The sequence below is a fragment of the Catharus ustulatus genome, chromosome 16 (genome assembly GCF_009819885.2).
Source record: "Catharus ustulatus isolate bCatUst1 chromosome 16, bCatUst1.pri.v2, whole genome shotgun sequence".
In the NCBI taxonomy this organism is placed as follows: Eukaryota; Metazoa; Chordata; class Aves; order Passeriformes; family Turdidae; genus Catharus; species Catharus ustulatus.
In genome coordinates, this window is record NC_046236.1 from 8,856,882 (window position 1) to 8,881,263 (window position 24,382).

Here is a 24,382-nt window from a genome sequence, read left to right on the forward strand (position 1 = left end):
CCTCATTTGTCTCTGAAGCTGTGTTTTAAAACCTGCTCCCAGGCCTTTTACAGCAGGGAAATCTGACCAGCAGGTTGGGCACGGTCCTCCCTTGTCATTGTGCTTAACCCTACAGTGGTTGATCTCTGAGACACTGGGCTTCTCTGGGCAGGTTCTTCTCTAGTCTCTGCTTAGTTTTAGTGCTTTTTGTCCTTTACATGTCCTTTTACTTCTCCAGAGAAATTAGGAACTTGATCCCAGATAGTTTTACATTTGCCTGCAGTGTTAGTAATTTTCACTTCAAGAAATATTCAGCTTCTTCCACGAGCAGTCTCCTGAGGTTCTGCATCCACTTTCTGTCTCTTATTTGTAGTGTATCATAAGTATCTATAAATCAGAAGTCCATCATAAGAATCCATAAATCAAGCAATAGCTCCAAACACACCAGTAAGTTATGCACCATAATTTATTATAATACAAACAAGTTTGTCAAACACAATATATTGTCTACTTATGAAAATATCAATATTCACAATTTAAATAGCTGATAGGTCCCATAATTTTATATATCAGCAACTCATCTAAAAAGTATTTTGTTCCTAGCTGTGGTCTTCAAGAACATATACCTATAAGTAATTGTAAATCTGTCCATTCACAGCTTATTTTTTTCTAATTGTAGATATTTGAAATATAAATTAGAGTACAGAAGACCATCTCCTCAACAAAGATGGTTTTGTCTTCAGGATATTTTTTCCCTAAATAATGTCACTATATGTGCTTGGTTAAGTTTTTACTGTTTGAAAATTAGGAGGTACAAAGAATACAGCAGGACAATGGCTAGTTAGCAACAGTCATTGCAAGATGCTTCACACAACCAAAAATAAGGCAAGTATTCAACAGCAGCTCCCTATGGCAGACTAAAAAGTCAAGGCTTTATTATCCAAACTGGACTCTAAAAAGGCTTTGAATGTCTGCCAACAAGATATGGCTTGATCCAAAGCCCTCCTAAAATAATGGGGATTGGAAAAACCAACCACAAAACCCACTAGCAACCTTCCCTTTGAATTCAAAGGGCTTTGGAAGCAAGCTTTTAAAGCCCTAAATTATCACTAGTGAAATGATCAATCCACTGTACATGAAAATTGCACCTTGTCATTTCCAAAAGGATATGGAAAACAATTGTGAGTTTTTCCAAATAAGTTATGAGAATTTAATGCGTTATTTTTCATTGGGAAAAAAATACACAGAAAGATTTTTGTTTTTAAATATGATAATTTACAAAAATACATTATCAGAACAGAGAAAATCAGATGACACTCACAGTCTGCAGGATAAACATTATGTTACAAAAATTAGTAAGTCACAGCATGTGAATGGCAGCATATGCCATGCACTTAATTGAATTTTTTTTAATAAATAAAAGCCCTAAACATTCACTATTTTCTTTAAAGTTACTATGATATTAAGTAGAATAGTGAACTTCTTGTATAAATAGGTATTTCTTCAATAGATACATTCTCAAAAATGAACCACTTATCTATATAGATATTGCACTTCAGACTCATTCACATTTAACTCAGACAAGCATTCCTCATAACAAATGTAGAATAAAAATAAGTTATAAATACAGTGTTTTTCCAAAATGAAACATACAGTACCTTTTCCTTAAGGTAACTTTGGTTACTACCAACTGACCAAGACTAAAGGGAGGTTTCTGAGAGAAGGGCAGGGAGGATGGCCACAAAACTGATTTTCTGTAAAATTACCAAGGGACCAATAATTTTAACCTTGTCATGACAAATACAGCGAGGCAGAGAGTCCTTTTTACACTTTGTTATTGCAAGGGTGAAGCTTTGAGATCACAAGGATGAACAACCAACAGGCTGAGGAGCTCCTCATTTCTCTGTGGGGGCTTTTAAATGGACACCATCCCTTTGGTGGGTGAGGGTGGGGAGGCTCAGCTTCTGCTCTCAGCCCCCATGGCCCCAGATGCCCTGTCCTTGCCCTGTGTGGTCCCTGGGGTGCCTCAGCACCTCACAGAGAATTGCTGAGCAGTTCTGCCACTCACTGGGAGCGTGTGGGGCCCTGGGCATCTCCTCTGCTGCTGAGAGAGCCTGGATCTCTCTTGGGAACACCCCTCCATGCCTTGGCCTGGTTTTCATGTCCTGTGCCTCCTGCTGCCATTCCCTTCTGGGGAAGGTGGGCTTGGGTACCAGGCATTGTACAAACATGACCTTTGTGGCAGAAGGGAGCCAGGCTCTTGTCCTCAGCAGGACTTCCCTTGGCGTGTCTTAGGGGATTTGCACCAAAGCTGAGCCATCCATGTGTTTTAGAGAGATGTTTTCTCTGATCCCACCATGCAAGACTGACTGGATCCCTGCTCAGAGGACCTCTCTGTGCTGGTTCCTGATGCACCACGAGCTCCCTGCTGGCACTGGAGATGGGCACAGGCACAAACCCAGCGTTAGCACCAAGCTCCCCTGATCTGATCTCCTGCACTGACCCTGCTGGGCTGCTGCTCACCACACACCTGCCCTGCCCTCACACCAGCCAGGCTCCAGTAAGTGCCCAGTGTAGAATAAAGAGGCTGTGGCATGTGGCTCCAAGAGAACACATGCCAGGATCTGGAAGGGAAAGAAATTAAAACAAATGCCTTTTCAGCCTTCCTGTAAATCTCTTATTTTCTACACTCAGCATTGATGGGATGCTGGTTTTTGAGTGTGAAGGAAGAGAAGCTAACCTCCTTTAAATAAGTGAAATACTTAGATCAGCTTAAGCTGATCTAAACTAAAACTAAGGCTTTAATGTTTTTACTGCTGTTGGGTATTTAATGAATTTCTTTCACAATTTGTTTGGGTTTTTTTAACAACTAAATGGCAAATCTGCAATAGGATGGCATCATCCATCAGGAGAAAATCTTAAGTTGAGGTTTTTATATGTTAATCCCTAAGGGCCTGAACATGGGGAATAACTGAGAATCTGTATTGATTAAGAAGGAACTTGAAGGCTCTGATCACTGCTCACAGGAGCAGCTTTGGTGAGAGCTCTGCTTTAGGCAGGCCTTGGTTTCACCCTTGAAAGTCCTTAGACACAATGACTGAAGTAATTGGGGAAAGATGCTGCTTTTGTTCTTGGCTCTAGAAACATCCCTCCCTCCCTCCCTCGAGCTCCCATCTCAGAAACATTCTTAAATAACAACTTAAAACACGCAAATATTGGCAGCTTGCAGGATTGCTTTCCATGCCAAGGCTGCACAGGTACTGTAATGGTCCTCAAGCCTTGTTCAAATGAGCCAAAACCAGGCTTGTCACCATTTGTGTCTCACAGGCTGCCTCCTGCAAGGAGGTCTTGACAGCACAACTGTGTGTGCTAGCATTTCATGCCAGAATCAACACAGAATTTTTGGCAAGTGCATGCTCCAGAAATGGCACCTTCCACAGTACACAAAAGCATCCATTTACTTTCTCGATAGCAAACTGATGGTCAAGTAAGGTTTTGTTGTGTTTTAAAAGGTTGTAATTAAACACTGCTGTGGCTTCTCCCTTCGGATGACTTTGGATTGCACTGGTGTTGGGATGCAAAACATTTGAGTGTGACTGAACACTAAGACTTGAACTCTGAAGCATATTCAAAATGCTATATAAGAGATGGAGGTGTTTGCCTTCTCACTTTTGCTCCTAAAATCAAGTGCTCCTGTTTCCTCCCGACAGTCTGGTCTGCCCCTGGCCACCCAGGGAAATGAAATCAAATGACTTCTCTTCAAAACAGCCATTTCAGAAAATTACATCCTGAAGATGTAACCACTTGAAAAGAACTTGCACCCGGAAACTCCAACTACTGGTCTTTTCATGGTGATATTTTTATAGGCTTTCCATTCTTATCATACTGGTAAACAAGCATTTTGATGCAGTGAGAGTTGGCTGGGGAAATCCAAGGGCTGCTTGTTATGGAAAAGTTATGGTTTGTATAGAATTGCACAGGTTGCTTCTGACACTTAAAGAAGGCTTTCAAGGTGGCAGCTGCCATTGTGCGAAATCTTTTGCTAATAAAACAGTAGAGGAAGAAATTAATTGCAGTGTTCAGCAGCGCCAGCATATTGGCGATGTCCGACACAATATGGACCACCCAGCTGTTGTTTATGGGAGACACATAGAGGTGATACAGTATCATGATTATTCTTGGTGCCCACAGTATGGCAAAAATAGAAGTTATAGTAAACAAAATGGCAGTTGTTTTCCCTGTGGAGTACCCTCGCAGGCGGAAATTGCTCTTCCGCCGCAGCTTGTACACAATGATGGAATTGAGGATGAAGAAGATGGAGCAGGGCACCAGGTACACCGTGAAGCAGTGCACCCAGATGAGCACGTGGTGCACGGACGTGCTGATGTAGTCTTCAATCCAAATGTTGGGCCACCAGTAGTAGGGGATGCTGGTCACAAAGCAGGTGATGTAGACGCTGACGATGACTTTGCGCGTGCGAGCGGGGTAGGAGACGGTGTGGTAGCGGAGGGGGTGGCACACGGCGATGTACCTGTCGATGGTCAGCGGCACCGTGATCCAGATCGACGTGTGGATGGAAGAAAACTCCAACACCTCAATTATTTTGTCCAGTACCTGAGGCATCTGTTTGTTTAAGATGAAGTCTTCCATGAGGAAGTCAACAAAGACGATGAAGAAGAGAACCAGGATGTCAGCAGCAGCTAGAGCTAGAAGGTAATTATAGGAGGACTTCTGCCTGCGAGCTACAAGCTGGGAGAGGATGATGACTGTCAAGATGTTTGCTGTGGAGAAAGGAACACAGAGTTAGGCTATTGAGATGTAACATAAGCTTTTCTGAGAACTGCCAACATGACCACCTTGTTAAAGTTCAAGAAACCGAAAGGAAAACAGCTCAGTCGGGTCCCTCAGAGAAGATGCTGCAATGACAGGAGCATGTGGCCCTGCTCAGCTGTGCAATCCACCCCCTGAGCAGAGGGTCTGAGCTGGGACTCCTGTCTGTGCACACATAGGGAGTGATAGCAGGAGAAAAAAAGCTCATACACACAGTTACTTTTATTTCTCACCTTGCTTTTTTCACTTTTTCATATAACAAGGGATGAATAAGAAGGGGAGTGAATATAAACAGCCCTTGTAGTACTTGAGAGATTTGCAGGAGCACTAAGGTGTAGCCAAATTTTAACTGCTTCCTCTTGTTTACTAGAACTTAATGTGTAGTCTTGAATTGGAAAAAATATAAATTCTTAGTACTCCTACGATTAGTTTGGCTAGAATGAGGTAAGATTGTTCCCATCAGAGGCTGGTATCACTTGGCTAGAATACCTGGAGAAGTGCTTAAAAATCAGAGATCTGGTTTACTGTACAAGTGACTGCCAAATGTTTGTAGTTTATACTTTCCTAAGTGTTCTGTAAATCACCTCTTCTCTGCATTCAGTGCTTCAAACATTTCTGCCAGCTTTGATGGCTTTCCCAAAACAAATCAACAGTAATTGTAAAGATTCCTTTAAACCAGAGAAAAAGGAAGTTGGTAACATAAAGGTAATGACAGCCTAGGACACATCCTACAACTGAAAATGCTTGTTTTTTTAAAAACTGTTTTACTTGGCACTGAAAAAACTTCCTCCTTTGTGAATGCCTTCAAAGCCTGCTGTCTGGGAGCAGATTTCTGCCACCAGGGAAATGAACTGCAGCAGAGTGAATGATCCTGACTAACAGTCCTCACCTTTTTTTGTGTTAACTGAACATATTAATTTTATATCTTGGAAAAATACACTAAACCAAACGTGACAATTAACTGAAAAAAAATAAAAAAAATAAAAGAAGCACAATCTTTCCAATGGTCTCAAATTGCCTTCAGGGGAATTTTCCCAATTCTGTCCTCCATTAACGTGAATGCAACTGCATTGATTTCAGCTCAGTGCAGATGTGGGAGACAAGAGGTGATACAGCCAGAACTGCTGTGTCATTTTTCACTTACTTGCTTAGAAATGCCTCTGCTGAGCCTGCTGATGAGCCCTGGAGGTGCAGTGAGTGATGTACTGTCAAGGAAATCCTCGAGCTGGAGTGTTTATCATGGCTCTGCAGCCACTGCTGCTTCTGGCCAGCCAGGCTGACTGGCTCAGCTTCACAGACATTGGATGTGACCCATGGGGTGCATCTTCTCTTCAAATCCTCTGCTTTGACTCGTTCCAGCAGCAGCAGCTGGAGCCAGTGAGCAGCAAGGGGGATGTCTGAAGGCACTGGTGACTGTGGGCTGTCAGAGCAGCTCCTGCAGGGATGCTGAGGCCATGCTGTGTTCAGGTACAGCAGCCCTGCTCCTCACACTTTCTGCCTATGGCAGGGGTCCTGCTGCTCAGTTCTCACTCAGTTTTGCTACAGGAGCAGATTTATGAGCAGTCCCTTGCACCCTTTGCCCCTTCCTCTCTCAGGGTTCCCAGCCACAGCATGTGCTGAAATGCAAGTTATTTATCCAAGGCCAGCAAGCCATGCTTGGTGAGCCAGATTAGAAAATTGATCTGACAAAATACACACGAGCTATACCAAATTTTTTCTGCAAGGGTGACTGTATCTTGTATTGGAAATGCTTTCCCTGGGATCACATTACAGCTTGGATGATATGAAATATAGTAACACCATTTACTTTGGGAAAACAGATGCACACTGGGATGCAGCAGAAAGTTGCCAATATGCCACTGTCTTAGCACAGGGTCTGTGAGTATTCTTCCTGCTGTACACTGTTTAGGTAAAGTGTAGATGAGCTATGGATGCCTCAGTTCTTCATCCATTTCCTAGCCAGTGTTAAGTTGGTCCTTGGTGTGTCCTCAAACAAAAAAAAGTATCTAAAATTCAGTAAAATGGGAAGTGGGTGGGCACACCCCTCCATGGGACCAACCGTGTCCTTGTGCCAGTGTCCCAGTAACTCCTGAGAGTCTCCTCAGTGTCCTGCTCTCCTGTGGGCAAAAATTACCCACTGGGGGTGAAAGGTGATAGAAGAGTATTTGTGACCACATTTTAACCTTGCTGACACTAATTCCTGCACTAGCATGGTAGTCTGTGATGAGAACTATGACAGAGATGATGATGATGGAAATATAAAAATATCTGCCTCTGCTGTAATGTAGGTGGAGCTACACACAGCTGCTGGAAAGGTCAGCACTCGGAATTGCCCTGGATGGTACACTGCCCGTTTCCTGCAGTGTATTTTCTAGACACTAAGTGGTTAAGATCATTTGAATTTGAAAGAGATTGATCACTGTGCTGGGAGATGATTAGGGGATGACAGATGGGAATTTATGCCAGCATTGCTTGCTGCAGTGCAGCATTCTGAATTTATAAATATCTGTGTGAGAACCAGGGCTTGATTGGGGACTAGCTGGCTGAAGCCTTGAGGTGCTACTGGCAGGTGATTAGAAGCAACTGTACAAAATGGCAGTCTCAATTCTTTCCCTCCAGGCATGAGACAAGAGACATTTGAGCATCCAAAGGTCTCTGATACCCAAACATCTTTGTTCCAGGCTGCTCAAAATAAGGCAACCTTCTAACTCAGCCAGGCTTCATCACAGGACACTTACATCCCTCCTTTGACATCTCTTCTGATTTTATCAGCTCCTGAGTACAAACTGCAGCACCAAAATTCATGCCATTGGAGGGCCTTTGTGTCTGAGAGGAACTTTCCTTTAAGGAATAACTTTGGTTCCTGTGTGGATTTGGGTTTACTTCCCATACCAAAGCTGTGCAGCCTGTGCCTCAAAGCAGTGCTGTGCCCTGAGGGCACAGGTTTGCCCCCAGCCTCTCATTTCATGGATTACAGTCATCACTCAAATAATGTCTAACAATGGCCTTTGCAGGGGATTTGAAGAGCTTTCAGTGACTCTTTTCACTGCATGTGAGCTTAAGCAGAAGTGATTATATCTGTCTAAAGAAGAAATAGGCAAAGTTCTGGGCTTTATTTGTGGTTTGGTTTTTTTTGTTGGTTTTTTTTTAATTGAGAGCACTTTGCACGTACACAGCAGCCTGTGCACTCAAATGGCAACACAAGCATTAGCTCCCTGCGTTGGGAATAAGGCTGGTTCTGTAGTTCAGCAGTTCAGCTTTATAAACTACTTAAATGAAGTAGCCATGAGTGTTGCTCACTGAGCATGATAAACATTAGGTCATGGAATATAATGGACACCTTTTACCCAACACAGTTGTTGCTAGGATGGCCACAAATTATTGTGTGATGTGTGAAACTTCTCTGCAGGCTTAGCAGTAGGCACCTGACTGGCACAGAGAGCTTACAAATGGGAAATTTTAAGTTGCCTCAGAAAAAATGTTAGTAACACCTCCTTCTCAGATTTAAGAACTGTGAGAATGTAAGCACAATATGCTAAAAATAAGCAGTGAGAAAAAGGGATGTTCTGGCTTGACGGGAATAGATGATTTCCTCCAAGCTAGGAGGCAATATTCAAATGTAAACAGGTACTGTGTCCAGCAGGCAGATCTGACCACAGCTCCTAACACAGCTCTCACCAACAGTTCCCAGCCTGGAGGTGAGGATGGCATTCAGCCCTTACTTTGTGTGGGAGCTCTCTGGAGAAGCTGATGACAATGGGTGACTTCTGACAAAGGTGCTACATAACAGAATTTAATTAAAAAAACCCAACCAAGAATACAGTGTCAATGTAATTACATTTTAATTACTCATGTTGACTATAGCTGGTTATGTGATCTTTTAAAATGACCTCTGGATGCTGTTTGCCCCTAAAAAGAAGATAGGGTAGGTCCGCATTTTTCTCTTACAGCTGATACAGATCAAACTCTGCACTAGAGCAGATGGGGACAGACTGAACAGTGCTTCAGTTTGTTCTTCTCTTTTATTATCATATCCTGAGTTCCTTCCTTAAGCTGTTGTGAAGCATAAAGGGATACTTTATAGAATATAATTAGTGCAATACAAGTTTTGTCTTCCCAGGGAGTTCCTGTGAGGATTGATTTTTGAAAATAAATGGATTTATTTGTTGTTCAGCTGTCTGAGTGCTGTCAAACAGCACACAGCAAGGCACCCCCAGGAGGGAAGAGCTGTCAGCCCCTTCTGCTAGTGCCTACATCATCTCCCAGGGAATGGAGAGGGATATATGCAAAAAAAAAAAAAAAAAAAAAAAGAGCATCGTAAAATTATGGCAGGCACGGATGCAGGATTGCTACTGGGAGGAGATTTCACATCTTTTAGGAAGTTCTTGTGTGGCTTGTGCTTAGAAAATCCCATATGCAGGGGCAGACCATTCCAGCTCTGAGGGGAAAAGAGAACCTGGGGGCAGAAGATGCCCAAGCCCCTGCCCAGGACAACCCAAACTCCCTCCCATGTGCAGGAGCCCGGGTTAGTTACTGCCAGGGAAAACACAGCATGGCCTTGTGCTTACAAGTCACAAGTGAATGAGACAGTCAGTGCCAGAGGCCAGGTTCTGACAATGAAATCTGGCCTCTGGGGCCATTTTTCTCACTGACAGCATTTATTAGCTGAGATGGCTCTGGGGAAGGATGCAGTGAATGAGGTACTCTGCTCTGCAGCTGGCATTAGCCATCAGTGGGTCACAGAGGCCAGAGCAGGATTTTAATCCAGCACAAGCACTTCCTCACTGTTGGAGGGCACAGACACAGTGATGGCATGGCCATGCCAATGGCTGATACTGGCTCTGAGCCTTGCCAGCCACTGAGCTGGAGTGCAGCAGCTTGTCTGGCAGAAAGGCGTAATTACACTGCTGCTTTTGGCTTTCCTTGACCACTGGAGATTTTCTGGAGTAGTCTGTATAAAACAGGGCTATTTCTGCAGTATAAGAATGGCCCAGAAGGAACACTGGGCTAGGATGTGGGGAGGTCTGGTTTGGGCTCACTGGCCACATGTGTGTAAATGTGACAGGGATCTGGCTCTCCTCCTGCCATCTTCACCCTCCTTGTCCACCTGTCCTGAGATGGATCTACAGAGCAGAAAGCCTCTAATGAATCTCAGATATTCCTCCTGCCACTCCAAAGCCTTATTTAGAGGTACCCACACAAGGATAAAAATGTCTAAAATGCACATCTCCAAGTCCAGCCTTGCATCTTGCTACTAGAGCAATATAGCTTTCTAATGGAAACTGGTGCTGGCAACAGAAAAAATGATCTGCAAAATGATGCAGAAATCATAAAAGGAATTTGGTTATTCATTCAACATATCTGGACAGACAGGGATTTTCAAGGCAATTTGGGTGTCTCATTTGGCAGGTGTCTGTGGCATCTAAATGTGGGCTGTCAGAGCAGTGAAAAGGGTCTCAAGCTGAGTAACTTGAGCTCCAGGGTGACAAAACCATTCTACCCTTGTGATACCAAATGCCAAAGTACTGAGGCAGGTGCCAAAGGTGTTTCATGGGATGACTGGGATGGAGAGAGGATGTGATTTCATAAGGGCATTGTAGTGAATTCTTTACTGAACATGAATAATTAAGAGGATTTTACCTTTGATTGTGGTTTTGCTAAAATAAACCAGTCTTTATGTCTTCCTAAAGCATTAGGTAATGCAATAGGAGCTCATGCTTGCAAACCCCATGGCCAAGCTTTCTCAGAGACTACGCCAATTTTACACAGTATGCAGGAAATTACAGACTTTGTAAAACCATTGCAGTTTGGCTTTATTCCCCCACAGAGAATATACTGCATCCCCACCAGATATATCACTCTTCAGTGTGCTGTCAGGACATTGAAGAAAACACACTTGGAGTGAACAAATATGTGAGAAATATCCTAGTCTGATGTAACTGACTGACAGGTGATTTGTCTTGAGACCAAAAGCAACCTCTAGAGCACCTGTCCGTGCAGGCAACACTCCACATGATGGAAAAGATTGAGAGAATTAATGACTGTACATTGCAGGGACTCTTTCAGGTGGAAGAAGGGAAAAATTTCAGTATTACAACAGGCAAGCTTCTCTTTTCTTCCACGGATAAAGGGATAAAATTCTTTTTGGTCATCTTCTGCACTGCTAATTCTGGTCCTGCTTGGCTGTCTGCACTTCATTCTCTCTGCACAATCACACTGGGGTCCTGAGGGGCAACCCAATACCATCTTCTCCCATAAGTCACCCCAAGAACAGCACCAAGGGCACTCCAGACATCAGGTTTTAGTATCTGTAAGTACATATCCATATTCTACAAAATGAAAACTGATTTGTGTGTACAGCCTCCTGCGCTCATGGAGTTAATTTTGGCTTTGTTTCCTTTTCTGGAGTCTCAAAGCTAATGAGCAAAGAGATTATAGGCTCAAAAAGAGCACCTGAAACAGAAGGTGGAAGCTTTTTTGGACAGGGATTGCTTTGCCCTTGGAGTGTGAAAGCAGAGCACACACCCCATCAGGACACCCCCGTGTTGTTTGTTTGACCACACCGAACTGTGACATGTGGTTAAAGGCCTTCCGTGGCTTCTTTCTGCTGATTCACCCCCATTTTATGGAAGGGAGCAGAAAGAGGATGAGGAGGGGAGAGCTGAGTAAAAGGGTGGATGAAGAACAGCAGGATATTAGACTGCCTAGTGCTTCTGAATGTTTTGACTTCTTAACAACTGGGGGCTCTGCATTACCCACCTGCCGTGAAAACTGGCTGTGCTCTCTCTTTTGTGTCGTTGTCATTTCAAGGAAAAATGTATTTTGGAGTTTTTCCTTTCCAATCCATTTTAGCAGCCTGCCATGCAAGGTTGTGCACTTCATAGTCTGCTGAGCCTCCCAAATATGGCACCTCATTATCATTACAGCCCTGACAGTGTTGTTTCCTACTGACGTGGCAGAAGAAATCCAAAGTTAGCATTTGCACTCTGTCTAGTGGTATCCAGAAATGTACAATCACCTTCTCCACAATCCATGCAATAGCATGGATTCAGCCACATGCTGTCTTTCAGGCTGCAAGATTTCAGTGGCTACAGTACAGATGTACTGACCAAACTAAATCACTTCCATCTGCACACCTTGCTGCCACCAGTTCTGTGCAGGAACAGAATGAATCTATTATTTTTTATAATGGTTCTTCTCTCCTAAAGAACAAGCATTCATTTTACAATAGGAAATTACTCATTTAAGCGTGTTAGCAGCAGTTTTGTTCCCCTCTGTCCAGTACTGCTACTGTAAATGAGCTGTAGTGCCCTTCAGTTGCTCCAATAGCCAAGCTAAAGTTCTGGCAATCTATCTGTCCTCTTTTTAGTAGGATGCAATGTACTGGCCTTGTGTCCAATTCAGATTTTAAGTCAGAGAATATATGGCTTTTGAGTAAAAAGGGTGGTTGAATGAGGTCTCAAGAGGGTTTGGTTCTTATTCACTAATGAGCAGCAGCAGAAGAGTGCTGTTTTTTCAAGGTCATAACTCCACATTGTAACAACTCTCCCGCTCATATTTTCGATCTTCCTTTAACACTTCTGTTTTTCAGGTATGCTGCCATGAGAAAGGCTATTAATTCAGGTGTTGGAAATGGTCTCTTTAATCAGAAACCTGTACTGTGATTGCAGAAGAATATACTAGGCAGTAGATGGCAGGAATCCAAAACGAGTCAGACACTTCTACAGTGCAGTGTGCTCTATGTGCACACTTTCCCCTGCCTGCTTTGGTATTTACTGCTACTACACAACACGTGAGTCAACAGCAAACATTGCTACCTGTCTGTCACCCTTACAGCCTGGGGTACCAGCTGGGTCACAGCTGTGGGCACAGGGATGGAAACACTTTCCAGGTCACATTCCCCACACAGCAGAGGAGTGGAGGGAGCACAGCTGGGCTACTGCATGGTGGTCTCTAGATCAGGGCTGCTGAGCCCACCAACAGCACCTGCCTTGCCAGGATGATGACCCAGGCATGCACACCTCCCTGAGAGCCTCCTCATTCCAAACTCTGTGTAGGGAGAAGGCTCCAGAAGGATCAGCTCTCCATCCTTTCAGCTTGCCTGTGATATACAGCAGTGTGCACGGGAGCAGTACACCCATGTGTCAACCCCACACCCTGGGGAGCATCTGCCCTGCTGTGCAAGGACAGCCAATCTGTCAGCTGTTAGGGCAAGGTCCATAAGGTGTATCTGTCTCTTCACAGAGTGTTAAGCCAGATAGACACCCCTGCTGAGCTGACATGTTCCTCCAGGTCAGGACTGCAGCTTCTCTCCCTCCACATGGAGCCCTGTGAACGCACTCTGGGCTTGGCTGGGCTTTGAATGACCCCAGCTGTCCCCATCTCCACGTCACCTTGTTCAGCAGCAGGGCTGACATGAACACTACCTGTTTGCTCCTTCCAGCTGGGAGCATCCAAGCATGTCCAGGCTGCTTTCCCAAGCTTGTGAAGTTCTGAATCTACATTTAGATCAATGTGACTGGTTTAATGCAAAAGCCTAAAGCACAAACAAAAGAAAAGTTGTGGACCAGGCTCCTGAAGTTTGGAGTGGAACTTCCCTGGGGTTCTGCTGTGAGTCTGTTGCCTCCTGGAGATGCTGTAAAGGTGCTGTGCTTTGTGTCACTGGGATGCAATGATCCCCAGAGCCAAGGCACATCCCAACCAGGGAACTGACTGGGGAGCAAAATGGAACCAGCAATCCCACTGGGACTGGCTAACAAAGCCAGGTTTCACCCTGCCTCTCACACTGTCGGGAGGAGATGAGCCCTGAGAACTTGGATCAGGCCAGACCCTGACCTAGGAAATGCTGATGCTCTGTCCTTTCAGCAGCAATACACTCTATTCCTGATGGGACTGTATGCAAGGCAACTCCATGGCTGCTGCTCCTTCTAATGCAGCAGGAATCAAGGCCAAAGCCAGGTGTCTGCAGCAAGCAGTGCTGCTTCTGTGCCTGACCTTCTTGGTTGTGTTCAGTGGCCCCATCACAGAAGGAGCTCTTTGGTGCAGCTGATTTGTGCAGCTCTCACTGACAAAGGGACAGACTGAGTGGTACCTGTTGCTCTTTGCTTTCTCACCATTACCAGCCAGCTCTTGGACTGAGTCAGAGAATTTATTCCCTCCCCCACATCCAACATCATCCCTTCTCTAACATTTTCTCTCACTAGAGCAAGAAACACTTCTATTAAGACTTTTTCCAGCCCTTCTCTTGCCTCATTAACTGCAGGTGCTTCAGAGACTCTCTCTGAAGACAAGGGGAGTACAGGGTTAACAGAACAGCTGCAGAACAGCTCCATAAATGAGAAACTTTCCTCTCTAAATGGGAGAGAATCCCATTTCCAGTGCCTCTGCCTCGTGCTTGCACTGGCATTTTCTCCCTGCAGCCTGATCCTGAGACACTCCACTCCTGGTAGAAGGACCACGTACTTGAGGGGACACCTTTGCACACCTTCACTCAACACAAGCTTCAGAAAAGTGTCTCTGCTTTACCAGCCCCTGCTTAGAGGAAAAAGAAGCAGCTGCCTGAAGGCAGGATGACCCCTGGCAGAGCTGCAGCCACCTTGGGTGCAGTACCAGCCCTGCAGGGTCAGTGTGCAGTACCAGCCCTGCAGGGTCAGTGGGCACTGCTGCCTCTGTGGGTGCCTCTCTTTGCAGGGTGCAGCCTGGCCCTCACCTCTGTGTGCTACTGCCAGAGCAGAGCTGAAGGGAGCTCACTTTGCTCTCTCTCCTCTCTGAGTTTCACAGGCTTTCTGGTGCCTGGTCAAACCAGAGGGAGAAGGAGCCACTGCTGAGAGCAGGGTCTGCTGAGGTGCCTGGGTTATGCAGGAGCAGGAGGCAGAGGATGCTTCTACTGCACACACAGCCAGGCCTGGCATTGCTTGGCCTCAACGTGGAGTTGTTGAGTTAGTGAAATTTCCTTCAGACAGTACAACAGCAACGGTAGAAACAGTTAACTGGCTTCTCTTCTCCTCAGTCTTTCTCCAAGATTTGTGGCAAGAATTAACTCTTTCCATTTCAGCAAAACACTGCACTAGTGCTGTATTTGAGAACAGATCCTAGACAGGGTTTCTGTTAAATTCTTGGCATCACACAGAGTTAATTATAATCCCATGTATTTCAGGACTCTTTTTCTAACAGCCAATAAAGTCTGCTACCTTTACAAATTTCTAATGTTAAAAACCTGAAGAGCAGCTTCAAATTAAAATATGGAAAGCTCTTTTTAACACTGCTGTCACCCTGTACCCCATCCTCAATGAAGCCTGGCTGTGTGGGTCTTCCCCTAAACATATCAAGCTTGTTCTCATCTCTGTGCAGTCTCTTGAATTTCTCATGCACTCAGCATGCTGTGTATTTGCTCAGCATACTGTACATGTGCAGTGAGTCCACTGTACAGGTGTCAGTGTCAATGCTATCCTCAGACAATGTGCTCTGGACACCTCCACACCTGATGTAAACCCAGTGAACTCAGTGGTGCTGCACCACCACATGCTTTGGCTCTAATCAAGTGATGTCTGATTCCTTGAGACATGCATGAGAGCACTGCTAATTTGTACCACATCTGATTTTAACCATGTTCTTAGAATGACCACGTTAGGTCTGTAATTACAATGCAGTATTCTCAGGGAGCTGGTGCAAGTATGTGCAGAATGTTCATTAAATGATTTTTCTTGTCTGTGCACACAAGACTTTCCCCCATTTCAGAGACATACAAAGGCAAGCTTAGCCACAGAGTGCTTCATGACAACTTCTTCACCTGATAATCCTGAGAGGGTCTTGCTCAGCTCCTAGGGGACTGGTGCTGAAATCAGAACCTGTCATTATTATGGACATGTAAGTAGCCCCTAAGAAATTAATGAAGAGGAAACTACCTCCTATCCCTGCTGGCTGGGTCTCTTCAGGTCAGGACTGAGACCCACCAATGTTTTGGAACACAGATACTTACTTGCCTGTGCTCTGCATCCTCCGTGGGTAAATACACAACTTTCCAGTTCTCTGAACTATTAGCCAATCGCCAAATTTTAATTATAAGCCAGAAATTGGAAAAAAGAACCCAAACCAAACCAACACAAAGCACATCAATTCATACAGAGAGTGGTAATTGCATGCATGCTGCTCAGAGGCAGACTTCTCTTCATATCTGATTAAAGATTTTTCTATGAAATAATTTCTTGAAGAAGGAATTAAGGTGAAAAAGTATTTAGAAACTGTAGACTATTACCTATCATTGCTGCTTGCCATCCCACATGGCACTTAAAATGTGTACCTCTCCACAGACACAACCAAGCTCTCTTTTATCACATCGTTAAAATACCAATTCACCTTGGGGCATCACAACTTTTTCCCGACTCGTTCTACCTGTCCTTGGCATCACTCCAAGTCAGTCTCAGGCTGGAGGTGTTAAGCCAGTGGGCAAGCCACGCCGTTTGCCCACCCAAGCTGTGCTGGGATGGCAGCTCTGCCCACGGTAACTACAGCAGCTCCCCTCGGTCCTGCATGCTGAGGCATCTCAGAGGCAGGCACAGGCAGCCCCCTCCAGGAGGAAGCACCTGCTGAGTCCTGTCTGGGCTGAGACACTGCTGCCGATGTGATGCTCGTGTGGCACCTGCATGTTTGGAGCTGTGTGCTGGCAGTGATGCCCCACAGGTGTTCACATCCAAGCCTGGGACATCCTTTCTTTCCTTATTTGTGCTGTCTCCAGCTTATCTTGTTCCAAGCATCTCTACAATGTCTTTGTCCCTTAAGTAGGAATTTTTGCTCAGAATTATACACTCTGGAGCCTGGTGCCTTTCAGTCAGCTGGGACTTTCTTCCGAGCCCTGTGCCTGCATTCAGGGGTCTCAGTGACAGCACTGCCATTGCCTTTGCACTGCACTGACCACAAGACCGGACTTTCTATCTCCTACCCTGCTCCACCAGCCACAGGGACAGGCTCATGAGTGTGACAACTGTCTGCTAAGCTCCTGACAGATTGCTCCTTCCCCAACCAAGTTCCGTAGTGGTGGCGTGTCCCTTCCTACAGCCAGCCCAGCCCCACGGAGTCGGGTGGGAATTTGCAGCAGAAAAACTCGGTAGCTACACTTGTGCTCAGTGCCGGCCGGGTACCGCTCGGGTACTCACATGGCCAAAAGGACAATGGCAGAAACTTCACCGACAGGCAGACTGTGTATGTCAAGTTAAAATCAGGGTGCCCGAAGCCGGGTGGGAGGGCGAGGGCAGGCAGGGACAAACCCCGGCGAGGAAGGCAGCGCCGGGACGGCAGCGTGCCGGGCGGGGAATGCTGCTGTCCGGGAGATGCTGCTGTCCGGGAGATGCTGAAGTCCGGGAGATGTTGCTGCCCCGGAGATGCTGCTGTCCGGGGCATGTTGCTGCCCCGGAGGTGTTGCTGTCCGGAGATGCTGCTGTCCGGGAGATGCTGCTGTCCGTTCCGTGCCCCCGCCGGGCACGCGGAGCCCGGGGCATCCCGAGGACACCGCGGGCGCTCCCCCCGCCCCGCCCCGCCCCGCACAGCGGGCAGGAGCCGCTCGCCGCCCGCAGCCTCGCCCGTCCCGCGGCACTCACCCGGCAGCCCGAGGCAGAGCAGCAGGCTGTAGTAGACGACAGGTGCGTATCCCAAGCCGCAGCCATAGCGGTGGTGCGGCAGGAGCGAGCCGTTGTGGAGGTGGAGGTGGTTGTGCTCCATGGACCCGCCGTCCCCGCTGCCGGCGCTCGCTCCGCCGCACGGGCCGCCCCTCGCACGCTCGGCGGCGGCGGGAGCGCGGCGCGGCCCCGCGGCGGGCGGCGGCACATGGCGCGGCCCCCGGGCGGCCGGCGGGGCCGGGCCGGGCCGGGCGGGGCGGGGCGGGACCGGCTCCCTCCCCGGGCCGCCCCCGCCAGCGCGGCTGCCAGCGGAGAGCTCCGCCGGGAGCGCCGCCTGCGCGCCGGGCAGGGGGCGAGCGTCAGGACAAGGGTGTTCCTGGAGATGGAGCACAGTCAGTAGGAGAAGAGGCGAGGGCGGCAGCCCTGGGATGTGCTTCAGACCGGCGGGGGGGCAGAGGCTCAGCCAGCAAAGGGCGTTTGTGTCTGCGGCATCGGAACAGAGCCGGGTTGATACTGCACTGTCCCTCTCTTCTCCCTGCAGTGCTGCGGGGGGAAGGACGGGCGGCCAGCGGGGACACTGCTGTTCTCCAGCGGGGACACTGCTGTGCTCCAGCGGGGACACTGCTGTGCTCCAGTGGGGACACTGCTGTGCTCCAGCGGGGACACTGCTGTGCTCCAGTGGGGACACTGCTGTTCTCCAATGGGGACACTGCTGTTCTCCAGCGGGGACACTGCTGTTCTCCAGCGGGGACACTGCTGTTCTCCAATGGGGACATTGCTGTTCTCCAATGGGGACACTGCTGTTCTCCAGCGGGGACACTGCCGTGCTCCAGCGGGGACACTGCTGTTCTCCAATGGGGACACTGCTGTTCTCCAATGGGGACACTGCTGTGCTCCAGCGGGTACACTGCCGTGCTCCAGCGGGGACACTGCCGTGCTCCAGCGGGGACACCGCTGTTCTCCAGTGGGGACACTGCTGTGCTCCAGTGGGGACACTGCCGTGCTCCAGCGGGGACACTGCTGTTCTCCAGCGGGGACACCGCTGTTCTCCAGTGGGGACACTGCTGTACTCCAATGGGGACACTGCCGTTCTCCAGCGGGGACACCGCTGTTCTCCAGTGGGGACACTGCTGTACTCCAATGGGGACACTGCCGTGCTCCAGCGGGGACACTGCTGTACTCCAATGGGGACACTGCTGTGCTCCAGCGGGGACACTGCTGTGCTCCAGCGGGGACACTGCTGTTCTCCAGTGGGGACACTGCTGTTCTCCAGCGGGGACACTGCTGTGCTCCAGCGGGGACACTGCTGTGCTCCAGAGGGGACACTGCTGTTCTCCAGCGGGGACACTGCCGTGCTCCAGCGGGGACACTGCTGTGCTCCAGCAATGACACACAGCATGCTCCAGCAGGGACACCCCTGTGAACGGCTCCCGCAGGACAATGCTGAAGGGAAATCAGAATTTCTGAAACCTTCACCCACTCCTTAAGGCTTACGTGCACCAGTACATAGTCCTGATCCATAACGAATAAGGATTTAGAGTTAGGCTTGTTACATTAGGGTGATGGAGCCCTGTTCTTTGTGCTACTGAGTGGGCTGGTCGGGTACACTGATGTGTCCAGGAGGTCATGGTTTAGTGACAGAATAGATGTTTCACTATAGTGAACGCCTACTAAGCAGAAAACAAGATGTCTTTTCACCCGAAGTGAGTAAGGTTGGGCCCCACAGACCAGCACCGTGTGTTGGAAGAACCCCCTGGGTTTCTGACCCTGCCAAGGCTGGCCAAGAGGGATGTAGGTGTGCAATGCGTGTGAGGTTAACCAGGGAGGTGTTTCTGATGGGATACACACAACATACAGTGGGTGGCTTACAGAAATAAATAGAGATCTCATCCTTACTCTCTGAAAACATCTGACTGCCTAGGGTGGATGGTGGTGGGCCATCAGGTGAGTAAGTAAGGACTTCTGCACCTTTGGGTTTCTATGGTCTTGTTTGAAAAGAACTTTAACTTCTGTTTGGAAACGCAACCAGGAGCAAGCAAGGCTCTGGTCTTGTGAGGACTTGAGCAAGTTACTTTGCTCAGAAAGTCAGTAAGATTATTCACATTATTAAATGATTAATAGGTCTTTTTGAACAGCCCTGAAACTTCTGTCCACCTTCCCAGGTTAAACATGCTGGAAAAAAAAGTTTTTTCCCCTGCTTCTTCAGTGGATGTCTTCATGAAGGTAAGTTAGAATCTGCTGGTACAGCTTTTATGGATGCATTCCTTTTGAAAATAATTTTTTCCAAACCATTCCTTTAAATAACCAGCAGAAGTGCATGTGGGGGTGATTACATTAGACAAAGTCCTGTGAATTCAGCTTTGTCTTTTTTTCCCCCCAGCTATTTAAGCTACAGGGTTGGGGTTTTTTTCTTTTAAGTTCTTCTCATGTTTCTGCAACAGACCCGAGGAGGAAAGAGGTATTTTATTGCCTCCCAAAAGAGAAGTGATTTTTCCTGGAGCCTTTTCTTGGGGGGAGCAAGTACATCAGCAGGGCTGGAAGCGTGACTCACTGTTTCGAAGCTAAGTGAAGCTCATCAGCAAAACAAAACACAAAAGAAGGGGATGGCAGTGGAGCAGGTGATGGTTAAAAAGTGCCACATTCAGTTTGCAGCACTATGAGTCTCTCAACTTTCCAGTTAACAACAGTGAAATACCACAAGAAGCTGGAGGCTAAGGAAGAACCTCTGCCTTCTATTTTCTGTTGTGCTGCTACCACTTTTAAGACTGGCCTAGTTTTGAACATCCTGAGCAATGGGGCTTCCCTGGAGAGGCCTGTTTCTATAATAGAAGCATATGTTTCCTCAGAGCTAGAGCTGTCTCCAGGGCACAGTTCAGGTAGCTGCTCATGTGCTGAGGAGAGCCGATTGTAGCAAGAATCTTTTCCATCTTCCACATGGAACTCTCAGCAGAGCCTCACAGGAGGCTCTGATGCCCATGACATGTAACTATTGTAAAAGGAGGAAATTTGGGAAATTTGTTCACATTCACTAACAGTTCTCTCTCTAGTGCCCTGCAAATGGAGAGACCACAGAAAGAAATCTGCTCCTCATACCTCAGCTTAATTGAAGCTTCTTGAAGAACTTTTCTGCCTCGCTGCACCCAGAGCTTCTAAGGCAGGATGAACTGGGTTTCCACATTTGCTTTTGCTTCACTGAAGTAAGATTAGTGAAATACTTTGTAATATATCAGAATTAAGGACCCAAAGTTGAGAATTGCTCTTGTGTTCTGTGTGTAAATGGTATTTGGAGGGGCTTTTGTCCTTCAAACAACTTCAAACCACTTTTGGTCTAAATGAGATTATTTTGGTTGTTCTCTTCTCTGAATTGTGCAGTAACAGAACCCCAGACAGAAATGTCAATAAAGCCAATTCAAAACTAACCACAATGCTTGCTTCTACTTATAGCTATTTATTTTTGAGCTTCTCAGTATTTTCTAAAGGGGTGACATTTATGTATAGCAGCAGGGCCACAGTGAGGTGACCACTGCTCTGCTGCTGAATTAACAGGCAGACACCTGTGGAGCCTTGAGGAGAACAGTTCCTGAAGCTCATCTCCTAAACAGCCACGTAATTAGACAGAGAATGTTTATTTTTTCCTAAGAACAGTTTATTTTCATGGCATGCTACATAACAAGAACAGGTACATGTACTTCACTTTAAAATTCCAGAGGAACTTGAACTTGGTTAGGCTTCTTTTGTTTTTTTTTCAGAGGAAATGAGCCTTCCTAGAAACAGCCAGACAGTGATCCTGGGGGCAGGAGGATGGAGTGACAAGTTAGTCACACACACCCCCATCCACTCGGGCTGGGGAACAAAAACACTGGTGACTCCAAGAGACAAATGCTATTTTCTGAGGGAACTGGGAAGAACCAAATGTTGTGTTGTTGCAACACGCTGGTGTGAGTAACACGCCTGGAAGACAGCAAAGGGGAAACTGGGAGGGCAATGAATGGAGTGTGTAAAGGGTTGGGAGAGGCTGTGTGAAGGTGAAGAAGTCTCTCAAAGGAACAGGTGTTTGGCCAAAAATATGTGTTAACAGGTACAAGAGGCCAGGACATTGGCAAGAGAACTTGTTTAGAGCCTGGTCAAGGCTGTCTTACCTGTGTAGAAATGCTGCAGGAATTGAACTCAGAGCTGCTACAGAGAAAATGATACCTATAGGAATGACAAGTCTTAGATAATACCTTATTAGATGCTTGTATGCAATTTTGCTGCATGAAACCCTTTTCTTCAAAGCAATATATTTCTCTTTCTTTACTGTTAGGCTGCAGGATGATTGAGTTAAATTCTCCTCCTTTTGGGTTTAAGAACTGTCTTTATCAGTAGCATTCTGCATGTCTCCAGACTTGGAAGGTGAGAGAGACCTTTCTATGTTCTCATAAAAGCTGTTAAGGGAAAAAAAGGTAATTATGAAAGTTCTTTACTAGAGCCTCCTCAGTGCATATGCATTGGCAGGCTCCAGTTTTACAAGGGAATAGTGAAGATTTATTCTTTTTTAAGGTCAGAAGTGTTTCTTGTTGCCAGGGAAGGTTATGGGTGCACCATGGCTTCTGCAGCTTGTTCTGCAGGTCCATAGCCTGCACCCTCAGGCTCCACAGCCCTGTAGACTCCATCTCTTCTTCCTCTGGCCTTGTATCTCCTTGGAGACACTATGAAGGTTACAGCAGGTCTCAAACACTGTCTGTAATGGAGCTTTGCCTATGTGAACCTACTGAAAGCAAGTTTAAAGCTTTTAAACATCAATTATTTCCTTCTAGAATTAAATGTTTATTCCCTGAACTCCCTTTTAGCCTTCAACTGACAAATCTCATCGTAATTAATTTGAGCTCTATTGTGAGTACATTTTCCAAGGGAACAGAAAACAGATGTGATAAATGCCTGAACATGAGATTTAACCTAACGTCTGTTGTTTTAAAGAAGAGTTACAAAACAAACTGTGTTTTGTGTGTGTTTAATTGGTAGATGATACACCTGATTTTCCACTGCACTCCTTTCAGGTTACTTTGAAAACATCTGATAGAAATATGTGCTGAAATAAACCCATTTGACCTGTCCAGTTTGCAGTGGTTATGAAAAATTAGTGGGGTTATTTTGCAATAGTCAGCATATAGGTGATGTTTCAGATAAAGTGAATCTGTTACACCCAGCAGAAGCCAAACTCTTTCTGGAAGACAAGAAAGTGGAAAGGATCCATCAGGAGCTTGTATGATGTATTTGTATGATGCTTAACTATGGAATTGCTGGGCTAATTCATATCTTTAGCATAAGCATATGCTTAAATCCTTTGCTGGATTTAGACACAAGTAAATTAAGATTAAAATGTAACTACTTGACAAATGCTTCTGAAGATGGAGGCTAATTTATCCTCTCCCCCAGGTGAAAAGAAAGCACATGAGATTCATGTCACAGACTCTACATTTGCTCTACTGTGATTTTAAAAGGTTGGATAAGAAAGTACTCGAATGTTCAAGTTTGCTTGGGCTGGAAATTCCGAGTGGTTTAACTGTAAAAAAGGTGTGGCATGCACAGACCTCACAGCGGAGTGCTGACAAATGGAGGTGACACTTCCTTACCCTGTTACTGAGCAGAAATCAACTCTAGCCTGTGAATACCAAGAAGAAGGGACAAAACAGTTTAGATTATCCTATTTTAAAATCATTTAAAATCATTATACTAATCATTTTTACTAAGTATTGAAAAAAAAGGTATTATTACAACATTACAGTGTGTTACTATTTGCCATGCTAAACCTCATTAGGTCTCATTTCAGGATCAAGTCACAAAGTTCTGCAATTTAGGATTTCCTAAGCAAAAGCCATCTTTGGCTGGTGTGGTGAAACCCTCCCTGCACGTCTCAGAATAAGCGACATGATTTGGATTTGGAGCTTTTCTTTAAGAAAATCCATAATCCTCCCCATATTTACTTGTTGGTGCTTTTGTGCCACTGGAGCGCAGCGAGCGCCAGCCACATCAGTGCTCCTGTTCTTGGGGCTGCAGGGGCTGCAGGGTGGCACAGCTGTCACTGGCTGGTGACAGGGCTCCTACTGAGACTGTCCTGTCAGGAGGGGTGGCTCTGGCACAGCTGTGCCTGTCACGGGCATGCACAGCAGCACCCCTGCAGTGCTGCAGCCCCTTGAATCCTCTGCAACTCCTGCATCCCCTGCAACTCCTGCATCCCATGCAACGCCTCCATCCTCTGCATCCCCTGCAACTCCTGCATCCCTTGCAGCTCCTGTATCCCCTGTAATTCCCGTGGCCCCTGCAGCCCCTGCAACTACTGCATCCCCTGTAACTCCTGCATCCCCTGCATCCCTGCATACCATGCAACTCCTCAATTCTTTGCATCCCTATAACTCCTGCATCCCCTGCATCCCCTGCAGCTCCTGCACCCCCTGTAATTCCTGCGTTCCCTGCAACTCCTGCATCCCATGCAACTCCTCCATCCTCTGCATCCCTTGCATCCCCTGCATCCCCTGCAGCTCCTGCATCCTCTGTAATTCCTGAGGCCCCTGCAGCCCCTGTAACTACTGCATCCCCTGCATCCCCTGCATCCCCTGCAGCCCCTGCAACTCCTGTAACTCCTGCATCCCCTGCATCCCCTGCAGCTGTGCCAGTGCTGAGCCTCTGCTGGGAATGAAGGAAGATCCTGCAGCATCACCTTCATTTTCTGTGGGAAGGAACAGGAGACACAAAAGGAGTGAGGCTCCACAGAAAAGAGGCCGATGCAGATTTTGTGGCCAATTAAATAAATTGCACAGCCCCTTGATAACTTCTGCCCATCCACCAAATGAGCAGCCAGCCTGAGCAGAATAAGATTACTTTCTCGTTTTACATAAAGCTTTCACATGCTATCCCCCCTATTAATTAAGTAGATTAAAGGTTCTGGCTTCCTTGAACTCTGCTTTTCTTGTCTGATATACTTT

General features: G+C 46.6%; 1 protein-coding gene and 1 long non-coding RNA gene across 2 annotated transcripts; one reads left to right on the forward strand and one right to left on the reverse strand.

Moving 5' to 3' along the window:
- Window positions 1–427: 427 nt before the first annotated feature.
- On the reverse strand, window positions 428–17,578 carry GPR139 (G protein-coupled receptor 139). Its single transcript, XM_033074401.2, has 2 exons — window positions 17,403–17,578; window positions 428–4,760 (listed from the first exon to the last, which is right to left on the reverse strand). Exons 1-2 carry the CDS (start codon window positions 17,521–17,523, stop codon window positions 3,826–3,828), a joined length of 1,056 nt encoding a protein of 351 aa, XP_032930292.1. The 5' UTR covers window positions 17,524–17,578; the 3' UTR covers window positions 428–3,825.
- Window positions 17,358–20,800, forward strand: LOC117003995. Its single transcript, XR_004419569.1, has 3 exons — window positions 17,358–17,444; window positions 19,583–19,643; window positions 19,839–20,800. It is a non-coding gene; the product is annotated as an uncharacterized LOC117003995 (long non-coding RNA).
- Window positions 20,801–24,382: the final 3,582 nt, after the last annotated feature.